We start from the raw sequence: 18515 nt of genomic DNA on the forward strand, positions 1-18515 counted from the left end.
CCGCACAAGCCTCGGACACATGATTTTAAAGTGTTTTGAGGCTTGTGACATCACAATCTGAGCTCTAGAATGTTGCTACTCATGATTTTAAAGCGTTTGAGGCTTGTGCAGGTGAGGACGGAGCTTAGGCATTGGTGGAATGAGGCATTGTGACATCACACTCTGAGCTCTAGAATGTTGCTACTTAGGATTTTAAAGTGTTTGAGGCTTGTGCAGCTGAGGACGGAGCTTAGGCATAGGTGGAATGAGGCGTTATGACATCACAATCTGAGCTCTAGAATGTTGCTACTTAGGATTTTAAAGTGTTTTAGCCATTTGGATGTTTATTGGCATTTATTGTTATTTAAGATTTATTAACTGCCTTTTCATGAAGAGATTCAGCCAAGGTGGTTTATACATCATAGAATAATAATCAGGCTCACAAAACTAACTTTGGTACCTGGGGCAATGGAGGATTAAGTGACTTGCCCAGAGTCACAATGAGCAGGCTGGGATTTGAACTCACACATCTTGCAGAAGTTTAGGACAATGTACAATTTGCTTTGATCAGGTACTCTTTAAGTATTTCCCTATCTGTCCCAGCAGACTCACTATCTAACAATGGTACCTGGGACAACTGAGGATTAAGTGACTTGTCCAGGGTCACAGAGAGGAGTGCTGGGATAAAACCCACAGCCTCAGGGCGCTCTAGCCGCTGGACCACTCCTTCAATCTATGGCTGGGCTCCCTGCATATGCCTAAATTATAGGCACTTAGCTTACTTGTTATGCTAACATCCTATAGAACAGCTGTTTAAATATAAGCACACACTGGCCGATATTCAAAGTGAGTTAACTGGCCAGGAATGGCCGCTGGCCAGTTAACTCGTGTCTTGGTGGCTAGCCGGTCATTTGAACGTCATTTAATCAGTCATTACGGCTGAAAATGACTGGTTAACACAGAAAAATAAAATCCGGCATTCCGATATTCAGAAATTAACCGGCCAGGCTTAGCTGACAAATAAGACCAAGATCTCATTTATTGGGCAGCCTGCTTTGTAGGGCCTGCTGTGCTCTACGTCTGACCGGCAACAATTTGTTACTGCCAGATAAACGAGATCTTGGATTAGCATTTTTTGGTGCGATTCAGCACCTGATGCAGCCCCAAGGGGGAACGAAACATGGCCATGTGGGTCTAATAGGAGTGTATTGATAAAGATTGTTTATATTTTCATCGTGGTGATCTGCTGTGGCTTTGTTCAACCTAGGAGAGGGGGGGGGGGGGGGGGGGGGGGGAGACTGGACTCTTACGCCCTCTACTGGCCTGAGGTCATAAGCTGTACGTTTTTGCTGTCTAGATATTTCGATTTAATGAACGGATCCGTCTGCTTCAACGCAATGGCTCAGAGGTCAGTCAAAATCTCATCTGTCATGCAGCCATTCCCAGGGCTGCTCTCAGAGTGCCACTTTAAACGTCATGCACTCCCATTTTTGGCTATGTTGAAAAATCTACCTGAGATAGCAGAGTGCTTTACTTATAAACATTTGGAAAGAAAAGACGCCTCTTTTAAAATGACTGTCAATTCAATTTTGTGGTATCCGGCTGTGTAACATACCTGGAAGCCTCCAAACACCTACTAATTAGTCATTGAGTGTATGCATCAGATTTAACATTATCTTTGAACACTGTTATTATGAAATTTACTAGTGCATGCTTAGCTCCAGATTGTGGAGAAAATCTCTAAACATCAACGTCTTCTATGGGTACATAGTTCTACACCGTTTTCACAGCTACATACTGGATGGTAGGGAAAATTTCAACGTAGATGACTTCTAGCCTTGAAGTTTGGTTTTCCTGACTAAAAGCTGGACTGCTTAAGCAAAACAACAGATAACTGTTTCCTGTCTGCTCAGATGTCTTCCACCAGCAGCTTTTAAATTCCCATAATTAAACTAACCCAAGCCTTCCTCTTCCCATGTCATTTGTGTAAATACTCAACCTGGTTCATAGACAACCCCGCGAAAGACAAAGGCGCGCGCCGACAACTGAGCGCAAGACGGAGGCGCGCACCGAAGAAAATTACAGTTTTTAGGGGCTCCGATGGGGGGTTTTGTTGGGGAGCCCCCCCAGTTTACTTAATAGAGATCGCGCCGGCGTTGTGGGGAGTTTGGGGGGTTGTAACTCTCCACATTTTACTGTAAACTTAACTTTTCCCCTAAAAACAGGGAAAAAGTGAAGTTTTCAGTAAAATGTGGGGGGTTACAAACCCCCACCCCCCCCACAACGCGGCGCGATCTCTATTAAGTAAAGTGGGGGGGGTTCCCCCCCACACCTCCCCCGTCAGAGCCCTAAAAACAGTAATTTTCTGCGGCGTGCGCCTCCACGCTGCGCTCAATTGTCTGCGCGCGCTTTTGTCCCGGCGCGCTTTTGACCTGACACCCTCAACCTTGGTCCTGCCTCTCTTACTTCTTTTCCAAGCATGTTTACATTCTGTTACAAGGCCAGACTCCTCTTCCTCCACTGACTGGCTATTTCTAAGCCTGACCAGGTTACTGCGGATGGGCAGACTAGATGGGCCATGTGGCCTTTATCTGCCATTCTACTCTTGGGCTCTCAGAAGCCCCATGCACAGTCCAACCTCTATGCCCCTCCTAAGTTTATCCCCAGCCTCTGTAATAATCTAAACAGCTACTTATGTTATCTGAAACATCTGGCCAACCTGTACTAGGGTTATAATATTCCTTTAAAGAGCATTGCATATCAGATTGGTTTTGAAATGTATTATATAAATAAGTTGGCAAACATCTGTCTGAATACTATAGGCCCTGCCCGCTATAGAGTTTCTCTCAGTTGGCATGGCCCACACTGCAAACAGTCTAGTTCCGTCACTGTCACAGACTACGGAAGAAGAAGGAGAGAGAGAGAGAGGGGGGGGGGAAGAGGGAAGGGCCTTTCTTTAATAAAGGCAGCTTTAGTTAGTAAGATAACATAATCTTGAAGCTGCAAAAGCAGCACCTACTAATTAGTCATTGACTAAACCATAAATAATAAATATCTAGACGGTTCCTTCAGGGCACCCATTTTTTTTCTTTGTTGTTCCAGACAGACGGAACACTCTGCCGTAATGCCAGCACAGCTGACACTGCTATTTCAAATGTAAAGCAAACCGCAATAGCTCTAAACCAACACTAAGGAGAGAAATACAACAACCCACTGGGAGCTCTGATTTATCATACTCGTGCAAACAGAAGTATATTATTTAAGAGGGAATTCAACCAATTTGTGAAAGGTTCTTTGTAGATTATCTTACATAAATTAAAGCAATTCATAATTTAATACTGAGGAGGGAGAAGTCTTATAACACACATCAGATAGTCACAGAAAGGGCATTTGCAGGGTAATACATCTCTTAAATGGTACAGGTTTTGATGACTCATTAGAGGACCCTTTGACTAAGCTTAAATAGCTTACCATGGGACACACTCGGGTATCCTGTGGTTAAGTTCCAATTTGGCAAGAGCAAGCCACATGCTAAAAAAATATTTTAAAATTTGGGGGGGAGGGAGCACTTCTGGGGGTGGGGAGCGAGCCTTCCTGCACTATTCAGTTAATGCAGCTGCATTATCATGTACTAACTGGTTAGCACAGGATTAATGTATAAACTTATATTGCCTACAATTTTTTTTTTTTTTAAAGGACGCACACCAAGGGAAATATTAGCACATGGCCGCTCAGAGAAAAAAAAAATAGAAAATCAGCCATTCTTTACTGCACTCAGGGGTCCTTTTATTAAGGTACGCCAATTGATTTAGCGCACACTAAACGCTAAGGCATCCAATATATTCTATGGGCGCCTTAGCATTTAGCATGCGCTAATCTTTATCACGTGCTAAATAGGTTAGCGCACCTTAATAAAAGGACCCCTAGGGTAATCAAACTAGGTATGTATGGGATGGTGTACTGAGAGGGACGTAGCTGGGGGGGGGGAAGGGGCCTCGGCCCCTCACCTTTGGCTAAGGACCGCTCTGCTTTCATGGCTGGTGGGGTTGCCTGCAGGGGCACTTAAGTCTCTCAGGTGCGATTTGGTCACTACTGCTGGCTCTCTTGTGCACACTCAGTTCAGTTCGAACCGCATTAGCGGCTGTAACACACCCGAGTGAATTAAGTGCTGCTGCAGGTGTGATCCAGGTGGGTGATATCTTTGACTGGACAGCCTTGGCATCCCTTCCAGCAACGGTAATACTGCAGTGGGTGGCAGGGGGAGAGGGAGAATATGAGGTTTTGTCTGATGTAGAAGACAAAACCTGATGACGGATCTGATGTAGATGACAAAATCTGATGACGGATTTTCATAAGTAGAAGAAGATTATCGGCTCTGGCCAAATTGACTTTCATGGGACTCTAGTCGCGATTGATATAAGATAAGTAAACAAGGCCCTATTTTGGACATTGCACAGCTAAGAGCTCATACTCTGAACATTTGAACAGTTAAGGATCTAACGTATTTCTAAGGATTGTGATACATTAACACTATGGAACCCAAGCACAGTACCGGGTAGAGCTTTGGATTCTTGCCCAGAAATAGCTAAGAAGGAAAAATTAAAAAATTTAAATAGAATCAGGTTGGGCAGACTGGATGGACCATGCGGGTCTTTATCTGCCATCATCTATTATGTTACTATGCGCACTAGCATTTCTTTCTGTCACGTCCCCTACCATCTGGAATTCAGCACCAAATTATATAAGAGAAATTACATCCCTTGATAAATTTAAAAGTAACTTGAAGACTTTTCTTTTTAAAGACGCATATGGCGTATAATAGTCCTTTTAAGGACGGTAATGGAATTCTATTCCTTGCCATCTTTTAACCTTCTAGCTTATTTTTACATAATTCTAGACCTTTTATACTTTGTTCCCCTTCCTATTGTTTTGATCCCTCTTCCCCCTCTCTTTCTCTTCATACAAATTGTATTTCTACTCCTCTCCATCTCGTATCGGTAAGTTGATGTTCGTCAGTGAGTTGATTGTTTGTAACACTGTTTGTAATTTGTTTTTAATGTAAGTTTTTACTGCACTTTGTTTTTTATATTATGTAAAACCGCTTTGAATTTTTAATAAGGCAGTATATCAAATTTTTAATCAACCTGAAACCTGATATTAAGCATTCACAGTGTATATATTTATGAAACAGTATTTAAATTATTCATAATGGCTAGGTTTGGATAGGAGGAGGTTTTTTATGCCAACGAGGTAGGGTATCTCCATTTTTAACAACTCGACCGCATACAGAAGTGTCAGCGACAGGTTTGACTCGCAGGCTTTTTCCTCCTTCTTAAACAAACTTGAGCTGAATAGGAAAAGAACAATTAATATTTTTATTTTATTTATTTCAGTTTTATATCCTGTCTTACCTAGGAGCTCAAAACGGTTTACAGCAGTACATTCACAGTGTTTGGGATGCAAGGGAAGAGGCACATTCTATGTTGTGGGTAGAAACAACACAATCATAGCGTTTTGGAGGTACATGGTTAATCGGACGAATACAGAATACTGCTGGGTACATGGTTAATCCTCTGGTAGGCAAGACTGCAAGTGGTTCTAGGGGTTCAGGGGAGAGTTATTTGGTGCCGCTTGGTTTGTGAAATTGTAGTTTTTCACAGAATATCAGGTCCCCCCAGGCCATTTTTGGGAAACCCGAAAAATGGACTTCTGTCTATGCCAGAATGCAACTAGGTCATTCCATGTCAGCTGGTCCAGTTTCAAGGAGGGTGCCAAGTCGACATCTTTTATGGATACAAAATAGTGTCCCAAACAAAGGGGCCCCAAACTCTGGACTTAGAGATGTAAATGGGATGAAATTAAGTTTGGAGGGTAGAACATCGACTATGCATGCTAAGATCGGAGCATCAATGATATCTGTGGCTGGCGTAGAACTATGGAATGACTTGCCTGGCATCCTGGGTTTTGTATGGGGAGGATGAATTTTAAGAAAATGCTGAAAACTCAATTATTTGCCAATGCCTTCTTATGCTAAGGGATATTTCAGTTGATAATCGCCTTTTAGAATTTTTTTTGACAGCAATGTATGATTTAAAGCTTGCTTGCATTTCTGAATTGATTGAATTTGCGCTCTATCCCTGTTTATAACAGGGACGATGAATGATGTTGTTTAGACATGTCTATGTTATATGTGATAATTGCAGGGAAGCAAGATTTTATGTATGTGATATGGAAACCGCATAGTTGTATGCGGTATATAAATTTTTAAATAAATAAATCTTGGATATCCCCTGAATAAATTTCATCAATTTCTGAGATGGTTGAGTGGGGGGAGCTCTGGACCACTTGATATGGAATGACCCAATTACAGTATGTTCAGCAGGTACTGAAATGTATGAGAACAGCCCAGGGACAAGTGTTTGCTAAGTCCCGGAAATCCAATTTCAAGTCAATGAGACCTGGAACACATGCGATGAATGCACCGAAACTGTTACAAGCTGTCCCTGAATGTGAAATTGCTTCCTTTACTGTATATTCACAGCCTGAACAGCAGCAGGAATGCCACATCTAGCTGCAAATACAACTTTCCCGGCGGCTGTGCGCAATTTCACAGCTACTCATCAACAAATTCACAGCCCTGCCATGTCAATGCATCAAGTCAGAGAAGAAGACTCGAAGCTTCGGCAATACGATGTTTCTATTTCAATTTAATTTAATTTTCCTTCTTAGCTATTTCTGGGCAAGAATCCAAAGCTCTACCCGGTACTGTGCTTGGGCGCCAACTGCTGAAGTCTCCGTCACAGCTCACTCCAGCCCATCCACACCCTCCCAGCCATATACAGACACATACCGTGCAAGTCCGCCCAGTACTGGCCTTAGTTCTTCAATCAGAAAACAATAGTAAATATGGAAGAACTAAGGCCAGTACTGGGCGGACTTGCACGGTATGTGTCTGTATATGGCCTTTTGGTTGAGGATGGGCTGGGGAGGGCTTTAATGGCTGGGAGGGTATAGATAGGCTGGAGTGAGCTTTGACGGAGACTTCAGCAGGATTCTTGCCCAGAAATAGCTAAGAAGAAAAAAATAAATTAAATTGAATCAGGTTGGGCAGACTGGATGGACCATTTGGGTCGTTATCTGCCATCATCTACTATGTTTCATTTCTGACTCTCATACAATGTCTGGATTCTGTCTGCACTTCTTGCATTCTCAACAGGAAATACAAAGAACACCAACTGCTTCTTTTACAAAGCCGGGCTAGCAGCTGCCGCTCGGCAACGGCCCCGAAGCCCTTTAAATCTCTATGGGCTTCGGGGCCATTAGCACGGCTTCGTAAAAGAGGCCCTAAAACCCAGAAAGCCTCAGGAAGAGTTTAGAAAAGGTCTAAAAACAGGGGTGTCCAACCTTTTGGCTTTACTGGGCCAAATTGGTTGAAAAAAAATGTTTCTGAGGCTGCACAAACGTGCAAACTCTGCAGCAAGACAGAGGAGGGAACTGGCAAGACAGTAAATACCCAGGGGTAGCAGAGGAAAATACTGCATTGTCCTCGACCTGGGCCGCACAAAATACTTCACTGGGCCGCAGGTTGGACACCCCTGGTCTAAAATATACTGATGATGTTCTTTGCTCATATTTAAAACAGTGTTATACACTCTAAAGTGATGAAAAATAATACTGTTTAGCAAGGCGGTCTATGTTACAACTTTAAGAATTTCGAAGAGATATGTCCACAGTGGCCGTTTGTTAAAAGACAGCTGAAATTAACATTCCCTTCCCAAGTCTGCCATAGGGCTCCTTTCATCAAGCCAAGCTAGCGGTTTAACACGTGTAATAGTGCGCGTTAAACCGCCGGCCGCGCTAGCCACTGCCGCCTCCTCTTGAGCAGGCAGTAGTTTTTGGCCAGCGCGGGGATTAGCGCGTGACGAAAGGCCGCGCGCGTTAACTCCGCTAGCGCGGCTTGATAAAAGGAGCCCATAGTTAAAATTGTCAGTCTGTCAAAAGAGATGTGAAGGTCAACCATTTATTTTTTTATTTTGGTTGGGGGGGGATTGTTTGTGTTTTCTTGTTGTTTATGGGATTCTTATTTTTTTGTGTGGGGTTTTTTTGTTGATTTACGGGACATTTTTAATAAAAATGGTTTAAATGACGCACACTACTGGGCTGAACAGTTAACCCTATTTAATAGTGCACATTGTGGTCCTTTTACTAAGGCGTGCTAGCTGATTTAGCGCATGCTAAATGCTAACGCATCCATTATATTATATGGACACATTAGCATTTAGCGCGTGCTAAATCAGCTAGTATGCCTTAGTAAAAAAAAAAACAACAACCCGTTATTTGAGTGAGAATACACACTATTGACAAAACATAGGGAAAAAAAAACCTGTGGATTTTTCCGGTTGGTTTTTGGCTTAAAAATGGCAGAAAACATGGGAAGTATTGACATTTCCCATGTCATTTCAAACAAATATGCATCCCTGCTTTGCAACACTTCCTCTGAAATCAGTGGGAAGAGCAGTGAACATTCACTTCTAGCAACGGCAAGACCGAGGCTCAGTCATGGATTTCAGTCATCAACTACAAAACTGCTTAGTCATCCCTGTTGAATACTGCATTCTAAAATTAAATACATAATGAACGTGTTTGTAGGCAGCACTGGCCTCAGAATTCAAGAGGCCGGTTTTCCAAGCTAAAACCTGACCAACCCTCAGCGGCTACGTCAAGTTGTTTGAATGGCACGAGTTGGAATGATTCAACCACGGGGAAAAATGAGCGTTTCTAAGGAGCAGTGGGAAATCAGGGCAAGGGAAGCATAGGTGGGGATTTAATTTTCAAATCCCTGTGCGCACTTTCACACATGGACTCTTCCCACAGGTAAAACAGGCATAAAGTCCCCAGCGTTTTGCAAAAGCATATTTCCGAAAAGGTACTTGACGTTGAAATGACTCGCCCTGATGAAAATCATCCGTTTACCGATGTTTTGATTTCTCATGATATCAAACACTTTACTTGCTTTTACAATAAAAGAAAAAAAAGAACAAAATGTGAATTCTACAGCCCTTTGAGAACATTTTCTAAACGTGGACGAAGGTCTGTGACTCAAAAGCCAAGAGCACAAAGGTGTTTAGCAATCCGTGCCTACTACCAAAATCTGAAAAAGAGACAAAGCCGCTTTGTTACAGCCCCTGGCCACTGAAAAGTGTATAATGGTATACATGCCTGGAATAAATTACCCGAGTTTGTCCGTCAAGCCCCTTCCCTTCCCTAGTTTAAAAGCAGACTGAAAACCCACTTTTTTGATATAGTTTTTAATCCTTAACCCTACTCCTCTACACACCATCCCAGCCTGCTGATTAACCGTTCCCCTTAACTGTATCCATGGCATCCATGGTTGTCTTGCCTGTTTAGTTTGTAAGCTCTTATGAACAGGGACTGTTTTCTTCTTCTTTGTGACTCTGTGCAGTGCTGTGCATATCTGGAAGCGCTATAGAAATAATTAATAGTAGTAGTGTGAAGAGTTTGTCTTTGGGAAGCAGAGCTGAGATTGTAATGTCATAATGCCTCAATCCACCAATAAGAACCAACCTCCTCAGTGATGTCACAATAGCTTGATTGTCCTGTACTCCCCTCTGCCCTCCAACCCAGCCCGCTGATTAACCGTTCTCCTTAACTGTATCCATGACATTCTGTTTGTCTGTCTTGCCTGTTTAGATTGTAAGCTCTTTCGAGCAGGGACTGTTTTCTTACTCTTTGTGACTCTGTACAGCGCTGCGTGCGTCTGGTAGCGCTATAGAAATAATTAATAGTAGTAGTAGTACACTTCCCCCTCCCATTCGCGGTTTCCCTACTCGCGATTTCACATAATCACAATTTTTTTAGAGTGGGGAGGAGGGAAACCCCCCCCCCCATATTTTTGTCTTCCCCCGGCTTTCTGGCCTTACCTGGTGGTCTAGCTGGTTTTCGGGGCAGGAGCGATCTTCCTACGCTCCTGCCCTGTGCAGGTAGCCATTAGGAAATGGCTGTGGGGAGTTCCCGTAGTCTCTCGAGAGACTACGGGAACTCCCCACAGCCATTTCTTAATGGCTATCTGCAAGGGGCAGGAGCGTAGGAAGTTTGCTCCTGCCCCGAAAACCAGCTAGACCACCAGGTAAGGCCGGGATGCCAGGGGAAGTCAGAAGGGAGGCGGGGGTGGATCAGAGCCAGATATTCGTGGTTTTTCTCCATTCGCGGTCTGGCTCTGCCCCTATCCCCCGCGAATAACGAGGGAGAAGTGTCATGACTTATGTATTTCAGTTATCAGCACTCCAGAGGTAGAGAGGGTGGTAGACACCTATAATGCCTTGCCCGAGGGAGGTGGTGGAAATGAAAACGGTGAAAGAATTCAAAAGAGCGTGGGATGAACACAGAGGATCTCCAATTAGAAAATGATTGGTATAAAACAGACTAAGGCCGGCACTGGGCAATCCTGCCTGCATGGTCTGGGTCCCATATATGGTGATTTGGTTTAGGATGAGCTGGGGAGGGCTTTGAATGAAGCACCAGTGACAGGATGGTTAGGATTGGGCGGAGTAGGCTTCGATGGGAGCTCCAGCAGTGGGAACCTAAAGACAGCACCGGGCGGACTTCTACGGTCTATTGCCCAGAAATATGAAAGAAAAGACAATTTAACCATGAACATACTGTATAATGAGCGTTGACTATGTCACTATCCCCCTCTTTTACAAAGGCGCGCTAAGCTTTTTAGCGCATGCTAAATATTAGCATGCGCTAAAACACATGCTAAACGCTAACGCGTGCATGTTATTCTACGGATGCGTTAGCGGTTAGCGCATGCATTGATTTAGCGTGCGCTAAATCCGAGCTAAAACGCTTAGCGTGCCTTTGTAAAAGAGGGCCTATGTATATCTAAATGAGAATTTACAATAGTCACTGTAGAAAAAAAGAGCAAACACCCTTTCATTAGGTCTTGGATTCTTTAGCCAGATTGCTTTGTAAAAATGGTTGAATTCCCTTTTAAATCTTATGCCATGCTAAGGGTGTACCAGGTGCTACCTCAAGCGCCCATTGGGTTTGACAGGGCCCATTTCTGACTTGGGGTCTGGGCTATGCGAACTCCATGCCGTTTGACTACAGGCCTGCATGACAGGACAGGAAGTTGGGCCTGAAGCACAGATGTCCACCGCCGACCACAGGTTGCTCACCAAAGAGTCCACCCAGTCCTCCAGCTTTGTGCCGGTAAGTGCTGCATTTCTTTTTGCGTCTTCCACTTGAGCGATGTTGACAGGGATATTTAAAACTGTATTCAAGCCTTGGAAATTCTGCTCCATGTATGCGTTCTTAGGAGGCCCATTGTGGAACTTCACCAATTCCTCTGAAAGTACAATTAAAAAAAACAAACAAAAAAACTACAATAATGAGTTTCAATGCAAAAAATTCCATTACAGTCATTTCCTATCAGGGAAATTATCATGCGTGCTTTTAAGCACAAACAAAACGGCTAGATTTTCCAACTCCAAACACAAGGTCCTCTCACAGACTGTAGTTGATCATTGGATTGTTATGCATGTGTGTAAATTTATCTATTTCAGAATGATGGGGTATGATACTGTATACTTTGGAGGAATGGTGGGAGAGGTGAGATATGATAGAGACGTTTAAATACCTATGTAATGTAAATGTGCATGAGTCGAATCTCTTTCATTCGAAAGGAACCTCTGCAATGAGAGGGCATAGGATGAAGTTAAGAGGTGATAGGCTCCGGAGTAATCTAAGGAAATACTTTTTTTTACAGAAAGGGTGGTAGATGCGTGGAACAGTCTCCCGGAAGAGGTGGTGGAGACAGAGACTGTGTCTGAATTCAAGAGGGCCTGGGATAGGCACGTGGGATCTTTCGGAGAGAGAAAGAGATAATGGTTACTGCGGCTGGGAAGACTAGATGGGCCATTTGGCTTTTATCTGCCATGATGTTACTATGTTTCTATAAAGTTTTATGACATCACAATGAAGGTGTTAAGAGCCTTAGCCTATAAGAAGAGGAGATGCAAATGTTAAGAGCCTTAGCCAAAAAGGAGAGGAGGAGATAGTGGATGCTCTGGATGAGACATTTGGCTTTTATCTGCTATGATGTTACTATGTTTCTATAACCATAAAGTTCTATGACATCACAATGCAGGTGTTAAGAGCCTTAGCCTATAAGAAGAGGAGATGCAAATGTTAAGAGCCTTAGCCAAAAAGGAGAGGAGGAGATAGTGGATGCTCTGGATGAGACATTTGGCTTTTATCTGCTATGATGTTACTATGTTTCTATAACCATAAAGTTCTATGACATCATAATGCAGGGGTAAAGAGCCTTAGCCAAAAGGGAGAGGAGGAGATAGTGGATGTTGCAGATGGGCAGACTAGAGGGGCCATTTGTCCTTTATCTGCCATCATATTTCTATGATACCTGGTGAATACTCAGCCGGTCACAGTGTTATTTTAAACATTTAGGTCCTGTTGAGGGTATGGATGAGGGTCTTGGCACTGCACTCAGAAAGGAAGGGTCTGATTTTAGCGACATTGTAGAGAAAGAAATGACAGGTTTTGGCAGTCTGTTGGATATGTGAAGAGAAGGAGAGAGATGAGTGAAAGATTGCACCAAGGGTGTAAGCCGACAAGACAGGGAGGATGAGGATGTCGTTTACAGAAACAGAGAACAGGGGAAGAGGAGAGACAGGTTTAGGTGGAAAGATAAGGAGCTCAGTCTTTTAAACAATTAGGTCCTAATTCTATAAATGACAACTAAAGTTAGGTGTCTAGATCGGCGCACCTAACTTAATTTTCTCAATTGGCTTAATCGATGCCATTATTTGAAAGCACCATAAAAAAAACCCAATTAAAAAACATTAAAAAATTAATTAGCTGGTAGGCACCTACCGGCTTGAGGTAGGTGTCTACTCCGAAGCACCTATTGCAAGTAGGCATGGTTCTAAAACTCAGATGCTGTTTTAAACTATAATGCTAACGCTGTCTTAAACCATCTAAAACTGACATGTCTGTCTTGTCCCAACTTATATTGTGTTATGTACTTCTTGTAACCTGTTCTGGGCTCCTTTGAGAGGATGGGCTAAAAAAACCTGAAAGAAAATAAATAAATAAATAGGGGTGGATTCTGGGTAGATTTTGGGCAGGGTTTGACTGAGGTGCCAGTAGGCGCCTAACTTAAATCCACACATTCAGGCCAAGAAAACCCTGGCCTAAATGGGAGTGCGCCTAAGGTTTCAACATGTATCTAAGACAGGGGTGTCCAACCTGCGGCCCCCTGAAGTATTTTGTGTGGCCCCGGTTGAGGGCGATGCAGTGTTTTCCTCTGCTGCCCCCGGGTGTTTACCATCTTGCCGGCTCCCTCCTCCGTCTTGCTGCAGGGCCCCAGAAAAAAATTTTTCAGCCAATGCGGCCCAGGGAAGCCAAAAGGTTGGACACCCAAAATCTAAGATAGCTTAGGCCCTGCTAGGCATGATTCTATAAACAGTGCCTGGGAGATGATTAACATTTGCACTCAATGGTACCTATGAGTTAGGCACCATTTACAGAATCAGGACCTTGCTGCTTCTTGACTATTCTTCTGTCTACTCTGTATCAGTGTTTATTCTGTTCTGCAGGCTTCCCAATTGGGTCTGTTCACACTGTTCTTGTGCCTGGCCCATCTCTTCCTTCCTTCCATCAGTTGACAGGGGTTTACACTGCTTCTGTGGTCAACACTTTGGGCTTGTGTTCCAAATCCCAGTAGTCTACAAGTACTATAGGGCTCAACCTGAATTGAAAGGTGGTTGTTATAGGTGAAAATACCTAACCTAGGCACATGGGGCCCACTATTGAGACAGCATTGAATATCTGGGTCAAGGTTCGCTGGCACTGACTTAGCTGGTCAAGTCAATATTCAGTGGCTGGATGGCTAAGGCCTAGTGGCCAAAGACAGACCTGCTTTTTAGGCGGGTCTATCTAGCTGCCAGCCAGCCAGCTACTGAATATTGGCAGTCACCGGCTTTATCACGCAACATAGCTGGTCACCGGTCAATCTGGTGAGCAGGATATTAAGCAGAAGATAGCCAGATAATCTCCTGCTGATAACTGAATATCAGTGGATCACCAGCTATGTGCTATTTGGCTGGCCAGGGGCCCTTCCTGCCTGGCTAAATATCGGTCAGATGCTCACTGATGTTCCTTGTGGCGTTTGATCCTTGATCTTGTTTTATCCTCCCCCTCTTCCCATCCTTTTATTTTTATTTTCATAAAATAATTAAAATTTCCCTCCCCCTTTGCTCCTTTTAAATTTTGTCCTTGTCTTGGCCCCAACCTGCCCTATTTTTATTTTTATTTCTATTTTTTATTTTTTTAAGATATTTAAAATTTTTAATACTGTAAACCGGCCAGATACCTGTGATGGTCGGTATACCAAATTATGAATAAACTTGAAACATACCCTCTGTAGGGAAGTGCCATACCATGCTAAGTGTAACGGTTCATAGACAAAATCGCGCGAGACAACGGCGCGCCGACAACTGAGCGCAAGGTTGACGGCGCACCAAAGAAAAGCACTATTTTAAAGGGTTCCGATGGGGGGGTGTTGGTGGGGAACCCCCCTATTTTACTTAACAGACATCGCGCTGGCGTTGTGGGGGGTTTGGGGGGTTGTAACCCCCCTCATTATACTTGAAACCGAACCTTTTGCCTGTTTTTTAGGGAAAAAGTTCAGTTTTAAGTATAATGTGGGGGGTTACAACCCCCCAAACCCCCCCAACGCCAGCGCAATGTCTGTTAAGTAAAGTGGGGGGGGGGGGGGTTCCTCCCCACACCCCCCGTCGGAGCCCTTTAAAATAGTGCTTTTCTTCGGCGCGCCATCAACCTTGCGCTCAGTTGTCTGCGCTCAGTTGTCGGCGCGCTGTTGTCTCGTGCGATTTAGTCCCGTCACCAAGTGTAACAGCATATTCAGAAATACAGTAGCAGGTCAATTATCAGTAATTTTTTTCACTTAAAATTAAAAAAATATATATATGGAAGAGGGAGTGAAAAATAAAAATGAACTGTATTTCCCCATGTATAGGCCGCAGGAAATGCCGATTTAAGTTTTAAAACTCTTAGATAAGCCGCCCCATGTTACTAGCCACGGCTTATCTAAGAGTTTTAAATCCACATGGGGCAGCCTATACATCCCTCCCTCCCCCCCGGTAAATACCTCCGCCAGCTGCCTCCTGCAATGTCGCGGCTGTGGTGCAAGACAGAAGCGATCGTTTCAGCATCCAGCTGGCCCCAAACTGCTTCCTCAATGCCCGCGTCAGTTCTCACAAGACTCACAAGAACTGAAGCAGGCACTGAGGAAGCAGCGCAGGGCCGGCTGGATGCTGAAACGATCGCTCCTACCCTGCACTGCGGCATTGCCGGCCAGCGAGGGAACTACGTTATTTTAAAAGGTACAGGAGGCTCCAGTAGCACCGCGGCTGATCTACTAATGGAGCGGGCTTATCTATGATGTCTTTAGATAGGCCGCCCCACATAAGGAAGCCGCACCCACTGCTTGAGATTGTAAAACTCATGTATAGGCTGTCCTTTTGAGACAGAAGGAAGGGAGGGGGACGGTTTTGGGGATGGGAGATTTGTATGTTCTCTGATGCTTGTTGACCACAGACACAGGATGTATAATTTCTTGTTCTATGCTGTATGGTTCTAATGAATATTCTTTTGAAACTCAATTAAAATATTTTTCATAAAAAAAGAAAAAATATTTTTTTACGGATCAACACAAAACAAGGAATCGCAACAGTTGCATAAAATAGCTTTCTCTTACCTGCAAAGAATAAATTCAGGTATTATTAGAGATGGGATATGCACATTGAAAACTTCATTTTTTCAGAGAAATTTTATTGCTGAATCTAATCCAATCCAAATTGGTTTGGATAATTGACTCTCGTACATAAATCCGGAGCATCTGCTAGCTCAAAATAAGTAAACTTAGGGCTCCTTTTACGAAGCCGCATTAGTGGCTTTAGCGCGCGTGACTTTTAATCACGCACTAACCCCCACGCTGGCCGAAAAACTAATGCCTGCTCAAGAGGAGGCGGTAGCGGCTAGCATGGCCGGCGGTTTAGCGTGCGCTATTATGCGTGGTAAAAGAAGCCCTGTTTATTGTAGGGGTATTTTAAAAAAAATTTAATGTGTTTCTATCCTGTAGTTAAATATGTTTAGTTTCAAGAGATTTTACTGAAGGTACAGGCTTTCATTTTTGGAAACCATCACCAAGTGAGTATTTTTAATTCAAGGTCATCTATGTTAAGCATCTTTAATTGAACAAATCTACAAAATCAAAGGAAATGTTTCAGGAGCCATAACACTATTTCAAAAGAATTCTTACTTTCTTTTTTTTTCATGTTTTAAACACCTGGAGGTGTGGCTTCTTGTCCCTCTCAAACACTTCTCTTTCGATTTCCAGTTGACCATTTACAATCACAATACTTAACATCATATAGAGCAGTGGTTCCCAACCCTGTTCTGGAGGAACACCAGGCCAATTGGGTTTTCAGGCTAGCCCTAATGAATATGCATGAAGCAAATTTGCATGCCTATCACTTCCATCATATGCAAATCTCTCTCATGCATATTCATTAGGGCTAGCCTGAAAACCCGATTGGCCTGGTGTTCCTCCAGGACAGGGTTGGGAATCACTGATATAGAGGACCCAGTCAACTAGCCAAGATATAAATTGTCTGGGCCGGAAAATTGATTCTTTTAAGCTCATCTCATGTAAGCTGCCAACAGATGTGAACTGAATTAACCCAGGATATTCAATGCCATTGAATAGCCAGGTTAACGTGGCAACCTAGAACTTAACCGAGCACTGGCCAGTATTGAGACTGGTGCCCAGTGTCAGGTCAAAAGCGCGCCGGGACAAAGGCGCTCGCAGACAATTGAGCGCAGCGCGGAGGTGCGCGCTGCAGAAAATTACTGTTTTTAGGGCTCTGACGGGGGGGGCATGGGGGGGAACCCCCCCACTTTACTTAATAGAGATCGCGCCGCGTTGTGGGGGGTTTGGGGGGTTGTAACCCCCCACATTTTACTGAAAACTTAACTTTTTCCCTGTTTGTAGGGAAAAAGTTAAGTTTACAGTAAAATGTGGAGGGTTACAACCCCCCAAACCCTCCATAACGCCGGCGCGATCTCTATTAAGTAAACTGGGGGGGGGGGGGCTCCCCAACAAAAACCCCCGTCAGAGCCCCTAAAAACTGTAATTTTCTTTGGGGCGCGCCTCCGTCTTGTGCTCAGTTGTCGGCACGTGCCTTTGTCTTTCGCGGGGTTGTCTATGAACCCTGGTGCCCAGCTTAACGTGACGGAAAAGGTAGGACAATCTTTCAGCTGTCCTAATTTTATCTAATCACTTAAACCAGTTAGTGAACTGAATATTGTCGCTAATCAGTTAAATGCTGGCCCCGCCCATGCTTCGCCTCCAGCCCGCCCATAACCTATTCGGTTTGGCCCCCGATTCTACAAACAGCACCTAAATCTTAGGAGCCGTTGACAGCAATTGTTGATCATCCGCTAGGTGCCATTTACAGAATTGCAGTGGTGCCTGAGTGTTTTTAAGTGCCGGTAAGCGTGCTCCTAAAAGCTTAAGTGCAATCCCATTTAGGCCAGGGTTTTCTTGGCCTAAATGAGCATGCCTAAGGTAGAAACCACATCCCAAATCTTCCCAGATCCTGCCCCTAACCATGCCTACTTTCTGGAAGGCGCCCACCTCAAAGTGTTAGACGCCTACCAGATTAATTTTTTTTTTTAGAAATCAGTTTTTAATGGTGATTTCAATTAACATTAAGAAAATTAAGTTATGCGCCTAAACCAGCTAGGGGTGCCAATCTAGACACCTAACTTCAGATGCCATTTATAGAATCTGAGCCTTTGTGCTTTGGCAGTCAGAAGGGATATTCAGTGGCACTTTCCGATTAAGTGCCGCTGAATATTCAGGCACAGCGAGCTCAAAGGGGTTTAACTGGACAGGAACCTCTCTTGTCTGGTTAGACCCTTTTAAATATTGACCCTCCCTCCCCCCCCCCCTGATATCCAAGCCAGGAATTACAAAGTAGCTAGTGCGCTCCATTTCACACGGTCCTGTTTGCTGGTGGGGAGAAGAGAACAGGGATGGGGGAGTTTCCAGGCTGACACTGAGCCTTTTCTTTCAGGCATTAGTGTCTTACATATGGACAATAACCTATGTTATTACACGTTGATGGAATAAAGAGATCCACTTATTACAGTTGGAGGTCTGCAGCTGCCAAACCCCCCTACAGATGTAATTAAATTGTCTGATTTGTAAGCAATTTAGCACATACAATTACAGTATTTATAGAATTATTATTTAGAAGGAAGCAACTTTATATGAAATGTTAATACAGTAGGACTGGATGGAAGGAATATGTTGAAGCTATTAAGCACAATTATAGAGTTAGAAGGAAGATTAAAAAAATTTGAGCTAGCGCACAAGATTAGTAATAGCTCTGTATAAACTTAAA

At 43.7% G+C, this 18515-nt stretch overlaps 1 protein-coding gene across 3 annotated transcripts in view; it reads right to left on the reverse strand.

Annotated features, from left to right (window-relative positions):
* Positions 1 to 3922: 3922 nt before the first annotated feature.
* Positions 3923 to 18515, reverse strand: part of XYLT1 (xylosyltransferase 1) — a 400948-nt gene continuing 386355 nt past the window's right edge. For 2 of the 3 annotated variants that reach the window (XM_033914709.1, XM_033914710.1), the window contains exon 11: positions 10151 to 11350. In XM_033914709.1, the coding sequence (XP_033770600.1) occupies positions 11028 to 11350 (323 nt within the window). In that variant the 3' untranslated portion in view covers positions 10151 to 11027. Of the gene's footprint in view, positions 5327 to 10150; positions 11351 to 18515 lie in introns of those variants that run through there. The other variant, XM_033914711.1, reaches the window with a different exon arrangement.

This window comes from Geotrypetes seraphini, chromosome 11 (assembly GCF_902459505.1).
Source record: "Geotrypetes seraphini chromosome 11, aGeoSer1.1, whole genome shotgun sequence".
NCBI classification, from domain to species: domain Eukaryota; kingdom Metazoa; phylum Chordata; class Amphibia; order Gymnophiona; family Dermophiidae; genus Geotrypetes; species Geotrypetes seraphini.